General features: G+C 38.8%; 1 protein-coding gene across 6 annotated transcripts in view; it reads left to right on the top strand.

Moving 5' to 3' along the window:
• Positions 1-19,678, top strand: part of TP53BP1 (tumor protein p53 binding protein 1) — a 79,981-nt gene that overhangs the window by 25,971 nt on the left and 34,332 nt on the right. For 4 of the 6 annotated variants that reach the window (XM_045286419.1, XM_045286422.1, XM_045286421.1 and 1 more), the window contains 3 exons: positions 5,609-6,929; positions 15,138-15,257; positions 16,024-16,227. In XM_045286419.1, coding sequence (XP_045142354.1) covers positions 5,609-6,929; positions 15,138-15,257; positions 16,024-16,227 — 1,645 coding nt within the window. Of the gene's footprint in view, positions 1-5,608; positions 6,930-14,166; positions 14,237-15,137; positions 15,258-16,023; positions 16,228-19,678 lie in introns of those variants that run through there. The other 2 variants (XM_045286423.1, XM_045286420.1) reach the window with 2 other exon arrangements.

The raw sequence follows: 19,678 nt of genomic DNA, 5'->3' as shown, positions 1-19,678 counted from the left end.
CATACTTGTCTGTTGCCCTTTTTCAGTGGGGTTGTGTTAGTCTTTTCTCCATTGACTACCACATTGGCTGTTGGTTTTTCATATATAGCTTGTATTGTCTTGAGGAATTTTCTTTCCTTTCCTATCTTCTCAAGTGTGTTAAACAGGAATTGGTATTGGATATTGTTGAATGCTTTTTCTGCATCTATCAATATTATCATGTGGTTCTTATAGTTTTTCATGTCATTGTGGCAAATGATACTAATGGTTTTTCATATGTTGAACCATCCTTGCATCCGTGGTATGAATCCCACTTGGTTATGGTGAATTATTTGCTTTATATACTTTTGTATTCTATTGGCCAGTATTTTGTTAAGGATTTTTGCATTGATGTTCATTAGGGATATTGGTCCGTAGTTCTCTATCCTTGCCCGGTTTTGGTATCAGAGTTATACTAGCTTCATAGAAGGAGTTTGGGAGTTTGCTGTCTTTTTCTATGTTCTGGAAGAGTTTGTGTAGGATTGGTGTTAGTTCTTCCCTAAATGCTTGGTAGAATTTTCCTGTGAAGCCATCTGGTCCAGGGGAATTTTTGTTGGTAATCCCTTGATAACCTTGTGTATTTCATCTATTGCTATGAGTCTTTTAAGATTTTTTACTTTCTTTAGGGATAGTCTAGGGAGGGATTGTTTTTCCAAGAATTTATCCCATGTCTTCCAAATTGTTAAATTTATTGCTGTGCAATCCTTTGTAGTACTGTGTAATTATTCCTTTTATTTCATTAGGGTGTCTGTTGTAATGTCCCCGCTTTCATCCCTCATTCTTGCTATTGAAATCTGTTCCCTCCTTTCTTTGGTTAGGTTTGACAGGGTCTGTTGATTCTGTTTATCCTTTCAAAGAACCAACTTTAGCAGCATTAATTTTTTCCCATAGTTTTCTTATTTTCCCTGTCCTGAATCTCAGCCCTGCTTTTTATTATTTCTTTTCTTTTGCTATTAGTGTGATTGTCCTGCTGACTCTGCTCTAGTTGTTGTGAATTTTGTGCCAGCATATCAATCATGAGTCACTCTTCCTTTCTCAGGTGTGCATGTATTGCTATGAAACTTCCTCTGATGACTGCCTTTGCTGTGTTCCATAAGTTTCGATACATCATGTTCTCATTCTCGTTGGTTTCTAGAAGTTTCCTAATCTCATCCTTTTGCAATTGAGAGTTATTCATCCTCCAATTGTTTGCTTGTTTTCTTCATCTTCCTTTTGTTGATTTCCAGCCGTATGGCACAGTGGTAAGAGAGAGAGGTCTGTATGATATCAATGTGCTTAAATTTATGTAGATTCGCCTTATCCCCCAGCATGTGGTCTGTCTTCGAATCTGTGCCATGCGGGCTTGAAAAGAATGTGAATTCTTTGTATTTGGATGAAAAGCTCTAAAGATCTGTCAGGTCAAATTGTCTAATTATAGCATTTAGATCTGTGGCCTCTTTGAGTTTCTTTCCCTGTGATCTTTCTCAGAGAGCAGTGTATTGAAGTCACCCACTATAATTGTTGAGACTGTGATTTCTTTTCTCATCTTTTGGAGTGTTTCGTTGACGTATTCAGCGGGTCTCTCATTTGGGGAATATATGTTTACAGTGCTTAGTGGTCCTTTGTCTACTGCTCCCTTGAGCATTATATAGTGTCCCTCCTTATCTCTTGTTATGGTTTGCACTTTGAGGTCAATTTTATCCGAGATTAAGATTGCAACCCCTACTTTATTTGAATTGCTGTTTGCTTGGTATGCCTTTCTCCAGCCTTTGATTCTCAGCCTATTTTTGTCTGTAGCCTTGAGATTCGTCTCCTGTAGGTAGCAGCAGATTGATGGGTTGTGTTTTCTAAGCCAGTCTGCTAACCTCAGTCTTTTAATACCTGAGTTTAGACCATTGATATTCAGGGTTATTATCTCCATCTGTGGACGCTGTGATGCCATCTTATACCTTTTGTGCTGGATAATTTCCTACCTTTCTTTCTCATTAGTGTGTTGTGCGTGTGTGTGATTCTTGACTTCTTTCTGTCCTTAAGCCAATGCTATCTTGGGGTCTGTTTTCTCTTTGTTGCCCTTTGGGTGAGGTTGTTCTGTGTGGTGGTCTCTTATTTATGCTTGGTGAGTGTTGTTCTTCTGCCCATACTGGGTCGGCAAGGATCTTTTGTAGGGCTGGGTTTCTTCTAACATATCCTTTTGAATTTTTCTTTGTTTGGGAAAACTCTTACTTCTCCATCTATCTTCATCGCTAATGGGTAGAGTATTCTTGGGGTCGCGTTGTTTTCCTTCAATTTTTGGAATATGTTATTCCGCTCTCTCCTCGTCTTCATAGTTTCTGCTGATAGATCTGAGCATATTCTTATTTGGGAACCTTTGTATGTTATTGTCTGTGTTTCCCTTGCTGCTCTCAGAATTTTCTCCTTTTCCTCAAAGTTGGATAGTTTAACTATTATGTGCCTTGGTGACTTCTTGGGATTCAGTCTAGCTGGTGTTCTTTCAGCATCCTGAATGGTTGCCTGGTTTTCATTCATTAAGCTGGGGAAGTTTTCCTCCAAGAATTCTCTCATTATTGTTGCAGATGACTTCTTTGTTCTGTCCCTGCAGTAAGCCAATAATTCTAATGTTTTTCCGCGTCATAGCATCATACATATAGCTCTTAGGTTTTCTTCAGTTTCTCTGATGATCTTATTAGATTTTGTTCGTGTTTTTTAAAGTCTGCTTGGCTGTCTGCCGGGTCACTGGGTGCGGTTCTTTGCTTCCTCCAGGCGATTCTCGAGATCTGTGGTCTGCTACTGGTTTTTGTTATCTCCTCCCTAAGCTCTTGAATTTCCTTTTGGTGTATGGACCTTATCTTCTCTATCATTTGATCCTTTTTCTGTATTTTTTCCCTCATATCCTGTATGACTCCAAGCAGCATTCTAAAAATTTTTTTCTGTGGCAGATCAATGTCTGCTTTTTCTATGCATGTCGTTAGGTTCAGGGCATCTTTTGCTATTGGCTTTGTTTCTCCTGTTTTCCCGTTGAGGTCTTTGGGGCTGATTGCTTTTTGCGTTGCGTTGTTTTAGAGGAACAAGGTGCTATTTTCCAGGAAGTCAAAGAGCACTGGCTCTCTCTGGGAGACTCGTAGGAATGCTACTTTGAACTGCTTACAGTTCATTTTACTGTGGAATTAGCCTACCACTTTATCCTCTTGTTGCTTCACTCTCAAGGGGAGTACCCCCAGAAGGCTCGTGGATTGCCTGCTTAGGTGTAGAACACTGTGAATGGTGGGTGGAATTGCCCTGGCCAGGTAGATCACTGCAGTGGTTGGGCCTACGTTCCTGCAGCATCTTGGAATATTCGCGAGTTTTGGCCAAGCTGCCTTAAGTCGTGTGAGGCACTAAGGTAGGCAGCAGGAAGTTCCCTCAGTTATGTGGGACAACAGAGGAAAAATAGGAGCTCCCCCAGCCACACAAGCAGTAATTCCCCGGTAAGAAGTTGGGGCGGAGTATCCTCTGGTGGAGGTCAGCTGGGCTGGGCTTTCCCCAGCCTCAGGCTCCGCTGAACAGGGTGGAGCTCACCTAAGTTGGGGGGTGGGGGGTGGGCAGGCGTAAATGCCATAGGCTAAGGGGATTAGTCTGGAGGTTGGCAGTGGAGTGTGAGAGAACAGAGAGGAGACAAAGTGGGGAAAAAAATTAAACCTGCTGAGACAGTGGAGGGATAGAGAGAAGAGGGGGAAACAAAAGTAACAACATAGCTGAGCCTATATCCCTGCTCCAGAGGCTGCAAGGGTTTAATCCCTTCCCCTAGGTGGTGGCCAGCTATGACTTTGTTGAAATTAAGCCCCTGCAACTGCTCCAAATGGTCTCAGCTCTGGCCTAGGCAGTGGCAAGGGCTACGGTCAAACCCTAAGCAGTCTACACTTTGGTAAGCCAAAAGTCCCCAGCTCCTCAAAACCTTGTGGATCTGTGCCTACTTACCTTTATGATGTTCCTCCTGCGAACCGGCAGTGTGGACTTTCCCTCTTAGTAACTCTCCTGGGCTGATTTCTGTGGAGTCCCTCTGGTATGTGTTACCTTTTTTATTCTTTTAACAGCTTTATTGAGGTATAATGTAAAAATCATAAAAGTAATCTACTGTAAGGGTACAATTCAGTGCTTTTCAGGAAGTTTATAGCTTTGCAACTGTCATTCCAATTCAGTTTTTTTTAGAACATTTCCAAAGTGTCATACACTTTTATGTTTACATTTTGCTGTGTCTTCAAACTTTTTAAAAATGTTGAAAGCGTTATGATAAAATTGGGGGGACAGGAGTTGTGCATTACCTGTAACTTGTAAATTCCATGTGTTTGTGTTTTTTTAATGGTTTAAGTGGACATACAACTTTATCCTCTTTCTCTTTACACAAGCTTTGAAAAAGTGATAATATGAAGACCATGTAACATTGAAAAATTATGATCATAATGATAATTTTCAGTATTACATTGTTAATCACATATTGCTTTCAAAAATTGCATATCATGCTCCTGAGTGATTATATCATAATTTAATAGTTCCTGAACTGAGGACTTTTAGATTGTCAATTTCCTAGTGTGTATTTTTCCCCCAAAGCAAGAAGAAATTAAAACCTAATTTACATAATATAAAATTTTAATGTAAATAAAGGCTTCATAATGAATTGAAGTTCCTTAATTTAATCTAAATGAGTGTGATTGCTAGGCCATAGGGTATGCATATTTGACATCGGATGTAGGTACTATTTGGTTGTCCTTGGGTTGCAGGGTTAATGAGAGTTCTAATTAACTTGATTGAATTAAGTCTGGGTTTGGGGTCCTGCAAATGGTTAAGCTAGTTACAACTACTAGTTAAAAGGTAGCAATTTAAATCCCTCCCAGAAGCACCTCAGAAGAAAGGCCTGGCAAGTTATGTCTGAAAGGTCACAGCCTTGAAGACTGTGGAGGAATTCTGCTCTGAGCACATGGGTTAGAGATAACTCGATGTCAACGAATAATGGCTATAAGCTACACTGTTTACAAAGTGGCTCTAACTTTTTACATTACTCCTAGCAAATGTATGAGAATCACCACTTTCCTACATCCTCATCATCACCTGCTTTTGCCAGTTTTTTTAAGTTTAAGCCATTCTTGTGGGTATGTATTGGTATCTCATGATAGCTTTAATTTTTATTTCTCTGATGAATAATAATAATATTAGTTATAGATTTAAGTGTTATGAATTAGCATTATGAATGCTAATATATTTTGGAATAGTGAGAAGTAAAATTAGTACAGTATTTCTGAATTATGAGAACAGAAATGGGCTGTGTAGGCATATTCAAAAGATTCCTATGTAAGGCTCATTAAGATATTTTAGTAGCTTGGTGATATATAGTTTTTATATGGATTATGCTTATTCAGTATTATTATCATTATCAATATCATTAATTTCATAAGAAAGGGATTAAATGGAGAGACTTGGGTAATCATTGAAATGCCTAGTTTGTTATTTCTGAAATTAAGGGCCTAGAGGTATTCTGTTCATGATTTGAATAATTGATTTGAAGTTTTCAGTTGAGTTCAAGTATTATCAATAAAATAAATAGGAACAAATGCTGATTTGTTCTTTTTTCTTACATTAGGACATTTTCATTCCAACTCCAAGTCTGGAAGAAGGATCACATGATGGGAAAAAAGGTGGAGACTTACATAGTTCATCTTTGATTCCTGAGTGTTCTAAAGCTTCAAGGATTGAACCAAAAAATTCCACTGAAGATCTTGGGCTGTCTTTGACAGGGGATTCTTGCAAGTTGATGCTTTCAGCAAGTGACTATAGTCAGTCTCCAAATACAGAGAGTTTGACTGCTCACAAAACTGATGAAGATGGAGAAAACACACAGATTGAGGATATTGAGCCCATGTCTCCAGCTCTCAATTCTAAACTTGTTCCCACTGAAAATGACAATATTCTAGTGGATCCAGCGCAGGATGCCCAAGGAGAACTGAGTCATAATGATGATGACAAGACAAAAGGACACGAAACAGAGACCAGAGATGACATTGGTATTTTAGCTACTGGTTGCAAAGAAACTGTAGCAGAAGACATTTGTATTGATCTCACTTGTGATTCAGGGAGTCAGGCAGTTCCTTCTCCAGCTGCTAGATCCGAGGCACTCTCTAGTGTGTTAGATCAGGAGGAAGCCATTGAAATTAAAGACCACCATCCAGAGGAGGAATCTTCAGGGTCTGAAGTGGAAGAAATCCCTGAGACTCCTTGTGAAAGTCAAGGAGAAGAACCTAAAGAAGAAAATAAGGAGAATACCCCATTTCACCTGTCTCTGACGGAAACACAGCCCCAAGGCTTGTGTCTTCAAAATGAAATCTCAAAGGAAGACTGTCAGGAAGCTATGGAAGTTGAAACCAGTGTGATTAGCATTGATTCTCCCCCGAAACTGCCAGTGCTTGACCAAGAATTAGAACACAAGGATCAGGAAGCTTGGGAAGAAGCTACTTCTGAGGACTCAAGTGTTGTCATTGTAGATGTGAAGGATCCATCTCCCAGAGTTGACGTTTCTTCTGAACCTCTGGAAGGAATTGAGAAATGCTCAGATTCCCAGTCTTCGGAAGATATTGCTCCAGAAATAGAACCATGTGCTGAGACTAGACCAGATGCCCAGGAGGAAAAGAGTGCAGAATATGAAGACGATCGGAAATCAGTAACTGCAGAAAAGGAACCTATAGTGGAAGACTCTCCACAGCCCCCTTTGCCTCCACTGAGAAATGCTACTGTAAGACCTGAACAGGAAATACAGCAAGCCCAACCTCAAGAGAAACCTGATAATGCATTAACTGAAGACCCAAAAGTGGCTAACGCAAAGCAGCAGTTGGGCTCTGGGGTAGAGGCCCAGAATCTGGAAAAGGCCTCTGCCCATGCTTCACAGAGTTTCTGCGAAAGTTCTAGTGGTGAGTGATTATAAATTGTTTGGTGCCTCTAATTATAATTTAGAATGGGCATTAAGCATGACCTGCATGCTGATGTCAGGACGGAAATGAACTTGGGTTTATACTTAAGGAAACAGTAATAATTGGGAAATTAAATTTTTGAGGTTCGATTTCTCTTATAGCTATAATAATTTGTGGAATCAGATATTTGAGATGTGTTTATCATTCAGGAGTAAGTAAGCAGCATAACTTTTATAATTAGAAATCTCATCAATCTTTATTTCTAGTTAGATCTCAGATTATCTCTGTGATTTTGTAGTTTGATAGTTTCTTTGGAGTACTTTTATTACTACTCTACATAGTATGGTCCAGTCACATTCAGACTCTCTTAAAAGAGATGCAGTTATTGATTGGTAACTTGTTTTGGGGCCTTGAGTAAAGTTCCTAAGTATAAAATACATTAGTTTATGTTCTTTATGTATTTTATCAAGTTCAGCAAGAGAAGACAGGCAACCTTCTAAAATATTTGTGTTGTATATGACATTAGCTGGGAATAATGCAGACATTCTAAATGACCAGGGTTAGTACAATTTAAACATAAAACAGACCTCCAAAGAAAAACAAGAAATAAAGAGCAATTACAAGGTTAATAAAAGCAAGCCACAAGAGATACTGAAAGTCCTGGTGGTGTGACAGGTGGCTTGTGTTAGGCTGCTAATTGCAGTTCAGACATACATACCAGCTGCTCTGGGAGAAAAAAGTGAGCTGTGTGCTCCTATAAAGATATACAGCCTGGGAAACCCTATTTGGGATCATTCTGAGTTGGAAATACAAGTTTTCTGAGCGGACTCGACGATAGTGGCCATGAGTTTTGGTGTTTTTTTAATTTAGAGTTTTGGAAATAATATATAAGCTACGTTCTATTCGTATGATGACTGTGCTTTCTGGTTTGCCTAAACCCAACTTAAACCTTTTATCAGGTATAATTTTTAGCAGTGAAACCTGTGAGAGCTGGAACTCAGTGGGACTCCCCGTAGATTTTCCAAGTCTGCCAGTTTTTCACCTTTGACAGTGCGGTCTTAACACATTTCTATTGCTCTTTATCAATTGGAAATATTTGAGTTTTCCATTTCTGATAGATTTCTACCTTAAACGGGGTTTGGCTTTCACAAATTTTACGGCATACTTCTTTTTGCTCTCAGAATTTCCTCCTTTATAGGCTAGGCTTTATTTTTTGTTTTTTTCTCAGAACAATAAATTTAAGAGCGATGAAGGATTATTGGGTTGGAGCTCTTTTATTCTTGAAGTAAGAAAGCTTTTTTTTTAACCCTATTTTTAATACTTTTAAAATACTCCTGTTGGCATGTACTTCACATATCATATAACTTCATCATTCAGTCCTATTGAGAGTTGTGCAGTCTTCACTACAATCAGTTTCAGAGCATTTTCTTTTCATAACTTGCTAGTCCCCCTCACTTCCCCTCATGGTCTCCAGCCATGCCTCTAGGCTATTATCAATCCCATTACTTTATATAGATCTATCTATCCTGGATTTCATATACAAAAAAATCATGGAAACACAAGCAGGAAGCAAACAAACAAAAAAGCCAACAAGTCAGACAAGACCGAACAGAAAATACTAAAAACTGAGACAACTTTAAAATGGGTCAAAAGGGAGATCAAACGGTAAGCTATCACATTCTAATTTAACGACATCTGCCATAATTGAGTACAGTGCTGTCGGATAGCAAGGCTATTCACATCCCTGGGCTATGCTCAGAGGGAATCCATTGGAGGCTTAATCAATGTGGGGTTTAATCCTGAAAATGCATTTTGGGCTCCCACTGTCATCCATAGTCTTCTGCAAATCAGGTGTTTACCATTGAAGCTCACCATTCCCTTGTTTGGACTTGAATTTTATTGTTTATAAGGACAAGCCTTTAAGACCTCAGACAATATTCTTTCTGATATGCAGGCACCATCTGGTTTCTTTACCACACTTTGATGTGGCACCCGTATCTTCAGTGATCTCTTCCTGAGGGAGACCATTGAACAGGGACATATCATAAGAATTAATTGTTCTTAGATTGTGGCTAGAATTAAATGCAAGCCCTAAATCCATTTATATGTTGGGGCCCTCAAAACTGGAATTGTGCTGGGTGGAGCGTTTGTAGTACTCATTTTTCCCACTAGGCAAGCATCAAGCAATTTGCTCTTAGTGCACCCAGTGGTGTCTCCTGAGAAGGTTCTCTCTGGTCACAGTGAATATTTTCATAAAAGCAGTTTCGCTTAAACCTCGTTTTTTGGGATGGCTGATTTAAGAGAACAGTTTACAGCTGTGGAATTTTGTTTCCTGCTCAGGAAAAATACTGCATCACTGTTGTGATGTTGAACACCGCTTACAAGGACAGTGTTCTGGGAAAAACTCAAATATATGAGTGGTTCTCTCGTTTCAAAAAAGGTGAAATGTCGATTGATGACAAACCTTGTTCTGGACTTATCGCCAGCTTTCCAAAGGGATGAAAATGTCCCTTCCACCAGGTCAGACTGTTAAATAAGCTTTCTATTTAGAGGTTCTGAAAAGATTGCATAACAGTGAGCTACAAAAAAGGACCTTATTTGTGGCAAATGGGGTTACTGGTTTTTGCCACCACAGCAATGCACCTGCTCATGCAGCCATCTCAGTATGCCAGTTTTTGGTAAAAAACAGCATGCCTTTCCTGCCCTACACATCTTACTCACTTGACCTTGCTCTATGGGACTTAGTTTTGTTTCCTCCAATGCAGAGGGACATGAAAGGACAGCAATGTGACGATGTAGAAGAGGTGAAGAAAAAAAGTGAGGGAGGTGCTGTCAGCCATCCAAACAGATGAGTTTGAAAAATGTTTCCAAGAATGGATTCACAGATTTGACAGAGTAATAGGGAGTACTTTGAAGGTGATAAAGTTGTTTTGTAAAAAAGTTTAGATACATAGTTTTGGGGACAAATACTCCGTTTTTTTCGGTGGGGGGTACCCCCTCATAAACTGTTGACTTGTACAGATTAAACTCTTAAGTGACTGTACACGATTTGCATGCAAAATGGGGATTGGTGATAAGGCACACTTTCAAAAGCACATTGTCAAAATGCAGAATCATGCTTACCAGATGAATATGTGTCATAAGAAAGTAAGAAGGGCACCAAAGTAGCAAATATATAGGAGTCCTGAGCCACCAATTATTGGCCATGCTAAAAGCAAGATCTCTGAACCAAAGTGACTTTCCATTTTTCTCCTTGAAAAGCATATAAAAAGAAAAAAAAAGTATACAATGAATTTCTGTGGTTTTGATGACTGGGACAGGAGAGGGACCCTATTTTTATAGTTTTGTTACCTTGAAATACTGTGAGTGAACCAGGACAGGAGAGCGTCATAGTCTACCAGTGTACCATGCAGGTGGTTTTTAATAGGCCTTCTTACCTGTAACCCATTGTGCTCAACTCTCTTCACACTCATGTCAACTACATGTGTTTCAAAGTTGAACTAGGTTGAGGGTTTTCAGTAGATATAATCCTATAGAAGTCGATTCCTAGATCTTTCCTAAGTGCATCACTGGGTAGATTTAAACCTACACCATTTAGTTAGCAGTCAAGTGCAAACTTACATAACACAGTAAAAGCAGCTTATAAAGTACTGGGATGTTCTATTATAATGTCTTAAAACATTCTCCATGAATTCCTATTCACACAATTAGTCTAATTTACCCAGATATATGAAAATACAAGTATGTAGTTTTCTAATTACTTCAAGATTATAGTTCTTGCTAACAACTAAAATCAATGAAAAGGTGATTGGAAAAATAGTAGTTGTAAGAAACTAGGAGAAATGAAAATAGGTGATCCAAACATTTGAGGGAGAATAATAGTTTTGACTATTAGAAACTTAGTCTAAAGTTAGACCATTGAGAAGAACTTTGCAAACAGTAGGAAAAAATCACATTAAATACACAATTCTTTTACTAGCTAAGCCTAAACAAAGACTAATATAAGTGAGAGTCATCTGAAAGTTCTTCACTATGAAAAGACAAAAATGACAGTTAAGAATTAATTGGGTGAGCCCCAGGTTTGTATGCTAGAATTAGAAGGATATTCTTGTTAATAGCTTTATAAAATTTAAAAAAGCATGATAGGTGCTTAATCAAATACACTCCCCCCCTCCAAAAAAAAAAAGTACAGAAAAGAGGGTAGGAAGCATGGGTAAATAGTAAAAACACCACTTGTGTTTGCATTGTAGATAATATAATCATTGTCAATCATTAGGTTACATCTTCAGACATCTTGAAATTTTAACAAAGCATATTTAGAAACATGGCATTTAGAAACTCAGCCTTCAGCCTTATTCAGTATATTCAACTTATGCTGAGTTAATGATGTAAAGAACTGTAGCCAGTACAATGAGCCTTTAATTCAGTCCATAAATGGTAATCTATAATATAGATAATAAATAAATAAACAGGGAAGCTAGGTTTACTTCAGGTTCTAGAGCTAACATTTGCAAGGTTACTTTTTGAAATGTTACCACTTGCTCTTATGGTAGACAGTTCATGCGTGGTGTCATTCAATGTAGAATTTCTTACATTTTGAATTAAATACCTTTTAATCACCTGTAAGCACTGATCAGGTCTTATGAGAGCAAAAGAAAAATGAACTTGAACAGAAAGTTAGAAATAAGAGAGACCTTGCTTGGTTTTTTTTTTTTAGTGAAAGATTACAGAGCAAATTAATTTTCCATTCAATTTTTTAAAATCATTTTATTGGGGGCTCATATAATTCTTATCACAATCCATACATTCATCCATTGTGTCAAACACATTTGTACATTTGTTGCCCTCATCATTCTCAAAACATTTGCTTTCTACTTAAGCCCTTGATATCAGCTCCTCATTTTTCCCCCTCCCTCCCTGCTCCCCTCTCCTCTCATGAACCCTTGATAATTTATAAATTATTATTATATTGTCATATATTATCTGACGTCTCCCTTCACCCACTTTTCTATTGTCCACCCCCCAGGGAGGAGGTTATATGTAGATCCTTGTAATCGGTTCCCCCTTTCTACCCCACCTTCCCTCCACCCTCCAGGTATCGCCACTCTCACCACTGGTCCTAAAGGGATCATCTGTCTTGGATTCACTGTTTCCTATCTATACCAATGTACATCCTCTGGTCTAGCCAGATTTGTAAGGTAGCCATTCAACAATTCTTAACACATTTTGTTTTGTGATACTAAATGCAGCCCCCACAATTTTAACAGTGTTCTCCCCACTTTGTCCGTGTGTTTACCACCTCCATTCTTCAATATCCCTTCCTGTCTTCTAAGACTTTCCCCTGAGCAAATGCTGTGCTGTGCTTTTGATCTCTAAGGAGTGTGTACTTTCCTGGTGTCATTGTCCATCTTGTGTATTGTTTGGCTGAAAGATGAGTCATGGAATTGACTTCAGTTCCATCTTTGAATGGTAAAGGGCACACTTAGTCTTAGAGGTTTCACCAGGCTCTATCAGACCAGTAATCCCATCTGTTTTAATATTCAGAGTTTTGTTCCACATTTGTCTCCCACTCTTATTTAGGGCCTACCAGTGCTTTCAGACCGGATAGGCAGTGGTATAGTTTGGCAACATCTCATTCTTAGAGTCTCAGCGTTGTGGAGAGAAGGGTGAGGCTCATCTAGTCCATTCGTCCTTTGGAGTTAATATTGCATGCAAACAGAGACCTGGACCTTGAGTATGTCAAATTCTGTTGTTGTTGTGTTTTTTTTATTTTGTTTCTTCAGTGAATGAATTCTCTCAAATCCTTAGTAAGAAGTGCAATATCCTACTTGTATGGTTTGACCATTGCTATGAAGTTTCCTTTTGTTTCTTCAGAGGTTGGTATGATGGCATGCAATAAAACAGTCCATGATGATCTGGGGAAGCAAGAGAGACTCCATAATTTAAGTGATGTGGGAGAGCTGAATACCGCATATACTCAAGTGTAAACTGCGTTTTCTAGCACATTTTTAATGCAGTTTTGTGGTGAAAGTCGGCTGATATTCGGGTCAGCTTATACTTGAGTATATATGGTATGTGGAAAATACACCAGTAAATGTAGTTTGTAGGATTTGGCAATAGTCTTGACTGGGTTATTAGTATCTTTCAGATGAGTAAGTAGAAGCAGGGAAAGGGAAAAGCATTTAGAGGGCTTTATGAGCTTGTTTTAAGAAAAGGTTTGAGATGTACGGTGGTACTAGTTAATTGAATCTGATTAAAGTGTTAGGCGTTTTCTTCTAATGGCAATCTTACTGTTTTGGCTAACTTCTTCAAAGCAGTGATTTAGCAAGGCACTACAGAAAGAACTAGGAGTTACTGGGTAGTGGAAGGTTTTTGACAGAAAGAGGTCCATAGACTGTGATAGGAATTCTGGGCATGAGGCAGGAAAGGACAGGTAATTAGGGAAGTAGTAGTGCTGCATGTTGCACTTTGACCTGCCTCTAGCCACAGCTGTGGGCTCAAACACATTAAAGATCATGAAAATGCTGCAGGGGCAGGGCCTGACATTTCATTCTGTTAAGTTTAAGGTGGTCATTAGTTGGGCCTGTGAACAAGGCCTATAAAAGATTGCTCCTTGGATTATACTGGTGCGGTTACATAATGGGGTTAAAGTAAATTTTTAAAATTTTATCTAGTCCTGTGCAAAGGAAACTGGTAGGGAAATGATTTTCAGCACTGGGTTTTTGTTTTGTTGTGTGTACTGTGGGATTTGACGTAGAAGGAGCTGTTTGGAAAAGTCTGACAATCAATTGACTTAATAAGGAGATTTCCTGTTACAACAGGAAGATCTTTCATTTTGGTTATTTCAGGAATGAAAATTTTACAAAATGTCTCTGAAATTTACATCTCTTTTAGATTCTTCCTCATTAGCCTGAAAGACTTGCTTTATAAAGAGCTGCCAAAGATTGAATTCTTACCTACCCGACCTATTTCTTCTCTCTAACTGGAGTGGAAATCTGTGCCAGTTAGATGTGACGCTGACACTCTCCTCTTCACAGGTTTAGTTGCACATAAGTACTTCCACCCTTATTTCTAAGGTCCATCTCGTTTTCTCTTTTCATCCCTTCAGGTTACTTGTTCATTTTCTCTTATATATAAGAGATGTTGTTTTGTGATTTTGAAGAAGAAAAAAGCACCAAGGTGCTTGATATTAAAGATAATAAAGGATAGAAGTGGAGTGGAAAAAAAGATGAAAGAAGCAAATTATTTTCACAAGGAGTAGTGACTGGGTATGCCAGATAATAGTTATTTTGAGGTATCCCAGGAAAGTAAGTACAACATTTCATATACAGTATTAGGTTTAAGAGGAACAGCCTGGCACAGTTCTTATTTTCTCTTACACATGGTTGTTTTATTAAAGGAGATAAACTTAGATCAGAAAATATGAGTTTGACATTTTGCTAATTCTAGTTAGCACAGATTTGGAACTGGATGTGGACTTAGTTTTAAACGTGTTATATCTTGTCAAATGTTTTATGCTTATAATAACTTCAAAATGGCAAACTCCTGGGATGCTCACAGATGTGGGATTTACTGTTGGGCAGAGTTTTAGATATAAACACTGCATTTCTGACCTGGAGTAAATTCTGGTTGGTACTACTGAACCATAAAAATCCTTGGATTTCTGTGTTAGAGCCTATGAGACTTTTGAAGTCCTTTGGCCCATGAGATTCTTTGGCACCTTGTTGGGTAGATAGTAAATGAAATGTATGAATGTCAGACTTTTAAAACGATGATCTATAGACTATTAAGCTTAAATATGAACTCCTTGGGTTAGCACTATATTAAATTATCTGGACTTCACACTATTCAAATTGGTATGACTGAATATCTGTTCCCAAATGTATTATCTTGAAGCTTAGAGTGTTCCTATGACCCCATGTTCTGCGATCGGCCAAACTTTGGGCTTCCTCTGTGTGTCTATTTTCTGGTTCTATCACTCCTGTTGTTGATATGAAGAGACTGCAGAGAGCAGTAGTTGGGAATTGATCGGGGAAGGCATAGTGATGGGGTGCTGGGAGTGACATAATTTGGGGGCAAAGGAAAAGAGTAAGTAATTGAAATATTCCCTGCTGCTCTCCTTAATTTTGCTATTTTATACTTCTTTTTTGGTTTATTGTTTTGTTTGCTATTTTTTTTTTGTTTTTTGTTTTTGTTTGTTTTTTCCAGAAACTCCATTTCATTTCACTTTGCCTAAAGAAGGTGACATTATCCCACCCTTGACTGGCGCAACCCCACCTCTCATTGGGCACCTTAAATTGGAGCCCAAGAGACACAGTACTCCTATTGGTGAGTGATTAAAAAGTAATGATATTTAAGACAGAAACTCTGAGCTGTCATTCTTTGCGCAAGCAATATTTTTAGATCCGAAGAGCTGGGCCAGACTAATATGGTTGACTTTGTCTTAAGCAGAATCAGGCTGTGGTCTCTGACTCTTTTGAGTTTACTCCCAGGACATATTAAAAGGTGATGAGGGGAAGAGATGAAGGGGTGGAGGGAAGGAAGACAGAAACATTTTGAAGATCTTATTATTTTCAAGGAAATAGAATCCGAATGCTGAATGGGGATACAGAGCTGTTTGATTAGAAGGGACTAGCAGGTAGGATATAAGTACTAATTCAGTACCTTGGCTAATCAAACTGTCTGCTGCTTGGCAGGACAAGAAAACTTAAATCCTCCTTCCTTAAAGCAACCCATAGTCTTCTACATTAACCTGTTTGTTTTCTCTAGTCCGTGCTGAGAGGTAACAGTCATGCCGTCTGGAATCTCCTGCTACCTATGCCCGATGCTGGCAGATGTGGGTTGGCTGAGGGCTCATGCAGCATCCTTTGTCCAGATGCAGAAGTGGAACTGAATCCTGTTGCTCCTGTTAAGACCAGGTGTCAATACTAGTGTGTAGTTGTTGATACTGTGACAGGAGCTATCCTAGGAACCCTTTTGAGCCTGCAGAGCTGTGGAGTCAAAATAGGCAAATTGATGACCTTGCAGCGCTGTTTTTCCTGTTTGTATTTTAGTGTTCCTTCTCTTTTTCTTCTTTCTGCCTCCCTTCTTTCAGGTATTAGCAACTATCCAGAAAGCACTGTGACCACCAGTGATGTTATGTCTGAAAGCATGATGGAGACCAATGACCCCATTCTTGAGAATGAAAAAGGAGATTCTGAGGCTGCTCCAGTGATGGATGATAAATTATGCCTAAGAATGAAACTGGTCAGTCCTGAAACGGAGACTAGTGAAGAATCTTTGCAATTTAGCCTGGAAAGTAAGTTTCCTTGTATGTTGATTTTGAGTAATTAGTATATCCTGGTCACTAGGGGAGTAGTCATTGTCTTTCTTTTAGTTATAATAATCGATACTTCCACAATTCTGCCATAAAGGTTTAATTTTAGTTTCAGTTCTTTGCTTTTGATTAGTCCCTGTCATATTCTTGAAATGCTCAATGTATTTCTGGGTTAATGCATATAGCTCTGTGTTTAAACCTGTATCTGGTGAAATAGTAAAGGAGCCCTGGTGGTGTACTGAAGTGCTAACCACAAGATCAGCGATTCAAACCCTCCAGCTGCTCCTCAGGAGAAAGTTGAGCTTTCAGCCCCATAAAGATTTACGGTTTCAGAAACCCAAAAGGAACAGTTCTCGTCTGTCCTGTAGTCATGAGTCAGAGTTGAGTTGATGGTAGTGGGTTTGGATTTTATATAAAATAATTGGAATCCATATTCAGAAATAGCCCAGAAGAACATAGAAAATTATAGGATATGGATTCATATTCTAGATTTATGATGACTTTTTCACATTCACTGCAAGTTGTTTGGTATGGCTAACATATAAAGTACAAGAGGTGACTGAAAAATGGGGACCATATTTTTCGTTAACATTTTATTGACATAATTTATGTATCATACACTTTAATAGTTCAGTCATAGTTTAAAAAGTTGCACAACCATAACCACAGTCAATTCTAGAACATCGTCCTTCTTGCAATGCATGATCCCCATTTCTCTCCAACCTCCCCCACCACATCTCCAAGAAACCATTAATCCAGTTATTGTCTCCATAGACATCATACAGACAAAAACATCAAACCCAAACAAAAACTCAACAGTAATGACAAAATAAAACAGAAAAACCTCAATTGAAAAGAAAGCAAAAAATATTAAAAATTGGAGCAAATAATAATTTATAAATTATCGGGGAGGGGGGACAGGGAGGGAGGGGGGGAAATGAGGAGCTGACACCATGGGCTCAAGTGGAAAGCAGGTGTTGTGAGAAGAGAGGCTGCTGACCATGAAGTTGGCCGACCACATGTATCCCATCACACCACCACAATTTAATCTGTAGCAGGTAGTTTTCAAATGCTGTTTAAGGGGCTTAAATGAGAAAGGCATCCCATTAAAACGATTGCAATGGAACATTCAGAGAGGAAGAAAACCAGGAGAGTAAGAAGCCTTTGGGGAAGAGAGTTGCAAGAAAACAACATCAGTAGCAGGACTGAAGGCTAGTAAGATATGTATGAAATGTGCATTGAATTTGGCAGTTAGGATCTATTTGGTGACTCTGACAAGGGGTGAGAGTCATAGTGAAGGTAATTGAAGAATGTTGGGGAGAAGTAGCAAATGTACGTGGTTTTGAGAAGTTTAAATGAGAAAGGAAGAGAAAAATATGGCAAATTAATTGAAAAATGCAAGTTAAGGATAGTTTTGTAATTTCTTACTTTGGGAGAGACCTGAGCAAGTTTATAGACTGAAAGGAAGAATCCAAAAGAGAAAGGAATGGATAAAAGATGAATAAATCAAGGTAACAATTGATGTTAAAAAAAATTAGAACAATTGAGAGTTTTGAAGGATAGTGTAGACAAACTTGTAACTTGGAAGTTAAAGGTGAGAGAGAGGCACTTAATAGTTTCACTTTTTTTTGTTTTTGGAGGGCGGGTCGGAACCAGGTGCGCACTGGTTTATTGACTGAACCTCACATTCCAACATGTGTGACAGGCCAGGAAGCTCCTCCAGCCTGCTGCAGCAGCCAAACCAAGGGCTTCTGGGGGACGGCCTCCTGGAACAGTGTCGGCGGGGCCTGTGGGGAGGCCAGCCTTGCAGTCCGGTGGGAATCTTCCGGAGAAAACTGTTACTTTCCCCCAAAAAACTCACAGTCAAATGACACAAACAATTCAGAGTGGCGTGGTAGCTCGTGCTGGGGAGAAATGAGTTATGCAGCTATAGTTTCACTTTTCAATAGTGAAGTACAAGGCAAGGCTTCTACTCCCAGTAAAGAGAAAAGTTGAATGTTGACATGAGAATACTGACATGAGGGAATGGGAGAGGTAGCCTACTAGGACCAAGTGAAAGATGACTGTTTGATGCTAAAGGCCAATTCAAAATGAAGTTCGTGAATTTGGAGCACCATAAACCTACATGGAGGCATTGTTTTCAGCAGCCTATTGTAGACTCAAACATGTGATCAAGATGCATTGGTGATTGGACTGCAAAAGTTAGAAACAATTAGGAAGGAACAGTAGTTGGAAAGTATGGCCTTGGTGATCAAAATGATAGAAATCAAAAACAATAGAATTGTTCATTGCAAATGTCTTTTTTCAATAATACAAAAGGCAACTGTATATGTGGACGTCTCCAGATGGAATGCATAGAAATCACATTGACTACATATGTAGGAAGAGAGATCAGGGAGAAGTTCAACAGACCATCAACAGCGCACATGTAAGTTCAGATTGAAGCTAAAGAAAATTAAAATAAGTACATCAGAACCAAAATAAAATTTGACTAAATTTTCAGAACATCTCAAGAAAAGATTTGACACGTTGAACACTAGTGACAGAAGACCTGATGAGCGGAGGGATGACGTCAAAACATCATGCACAAAGAAAGCAAAACGGCAATGAAAAGACGAGGAAGGAAGAAAAGATCAAAGTGGATGGCAGAAGAGATTCAGAAACCTAATCATAGAGTATCCAAAACAAAGGGAAAAATGATAAAGTTAATGCACTGAGCAGAAAACTTCCAAAGGGTAACTTGAGAAAAAAACAAATACAGTGAATTGCACAAAACATAGTTAGAGAACCAAAAAGGAAGAACACACTCAGCGTATCTTAAACCTAAAGAACTAAAATTTAAGCTTTGAGTTGCACTGTTGAAAGATTCTATGGGCAAAATATTGATGCCAGAGGTACCAAAAGCAGATGGAATGAATACAGTCTCTCTGTACCAAAAGCAAGTAGTCGTCATCCAACGATTTCAAGAGGTAGCCTATGATCAAGAGCCAGTGATCCTGAAGGAAGAAGTCCAAGCTGTGCTGAAGGCATTAGCTAAACACAAGTCTCCAGGAATTGAAAAAAGACCTACTGAAATGTAACAAGCTGATGCAGCACTTACTCACGCCAAGAAATTTGAAAGACAGCGACCTGGCCAACTGCCTGGAAGAGATTAATGTTTGCATCTGTTCCAAAGGAAGGTGATCCAACAGAATGGACAAATGATAGAACAACAATTTTGATATACATGTGAGTATGGTATTACTGAAGATCATCCAACTATGGTTGTGACAGTATATTGACAGGACGCTGTCAGAAATTCAGCCAGATTCAGAAGAGGGTGTTGTTCTTGTGTTATTGCTTTGTTTAGCTCTGTCTTGTTTTTGTGCATATTATCTCTGCAGGTCTATCTAGATAAGATAGGCTGGATAAACAATCTGGAGGAGAAAACAAC

The sequence above is a fragment of the Echinops telfairi genome, unplaced genomic scaffold, assembly GCF_000313985.2.
Source record: "Echinops telfairi isolate 266 unplaced genomic scaffold, ASM31398v2 ScPeMD7_8;HRSCAF=38, whole genome shotgun sequence".
Taxonomy (NCBI): domain Eukaryota; kingdom Metazoa; phylum Chordata; class Mammalia; order Afrosoricida; family Tenrecidae; genus Echinops; species Echinops telfairi.
This window is presented reverse-complemented; position numbering and strand designations above follow the sequence as displayed.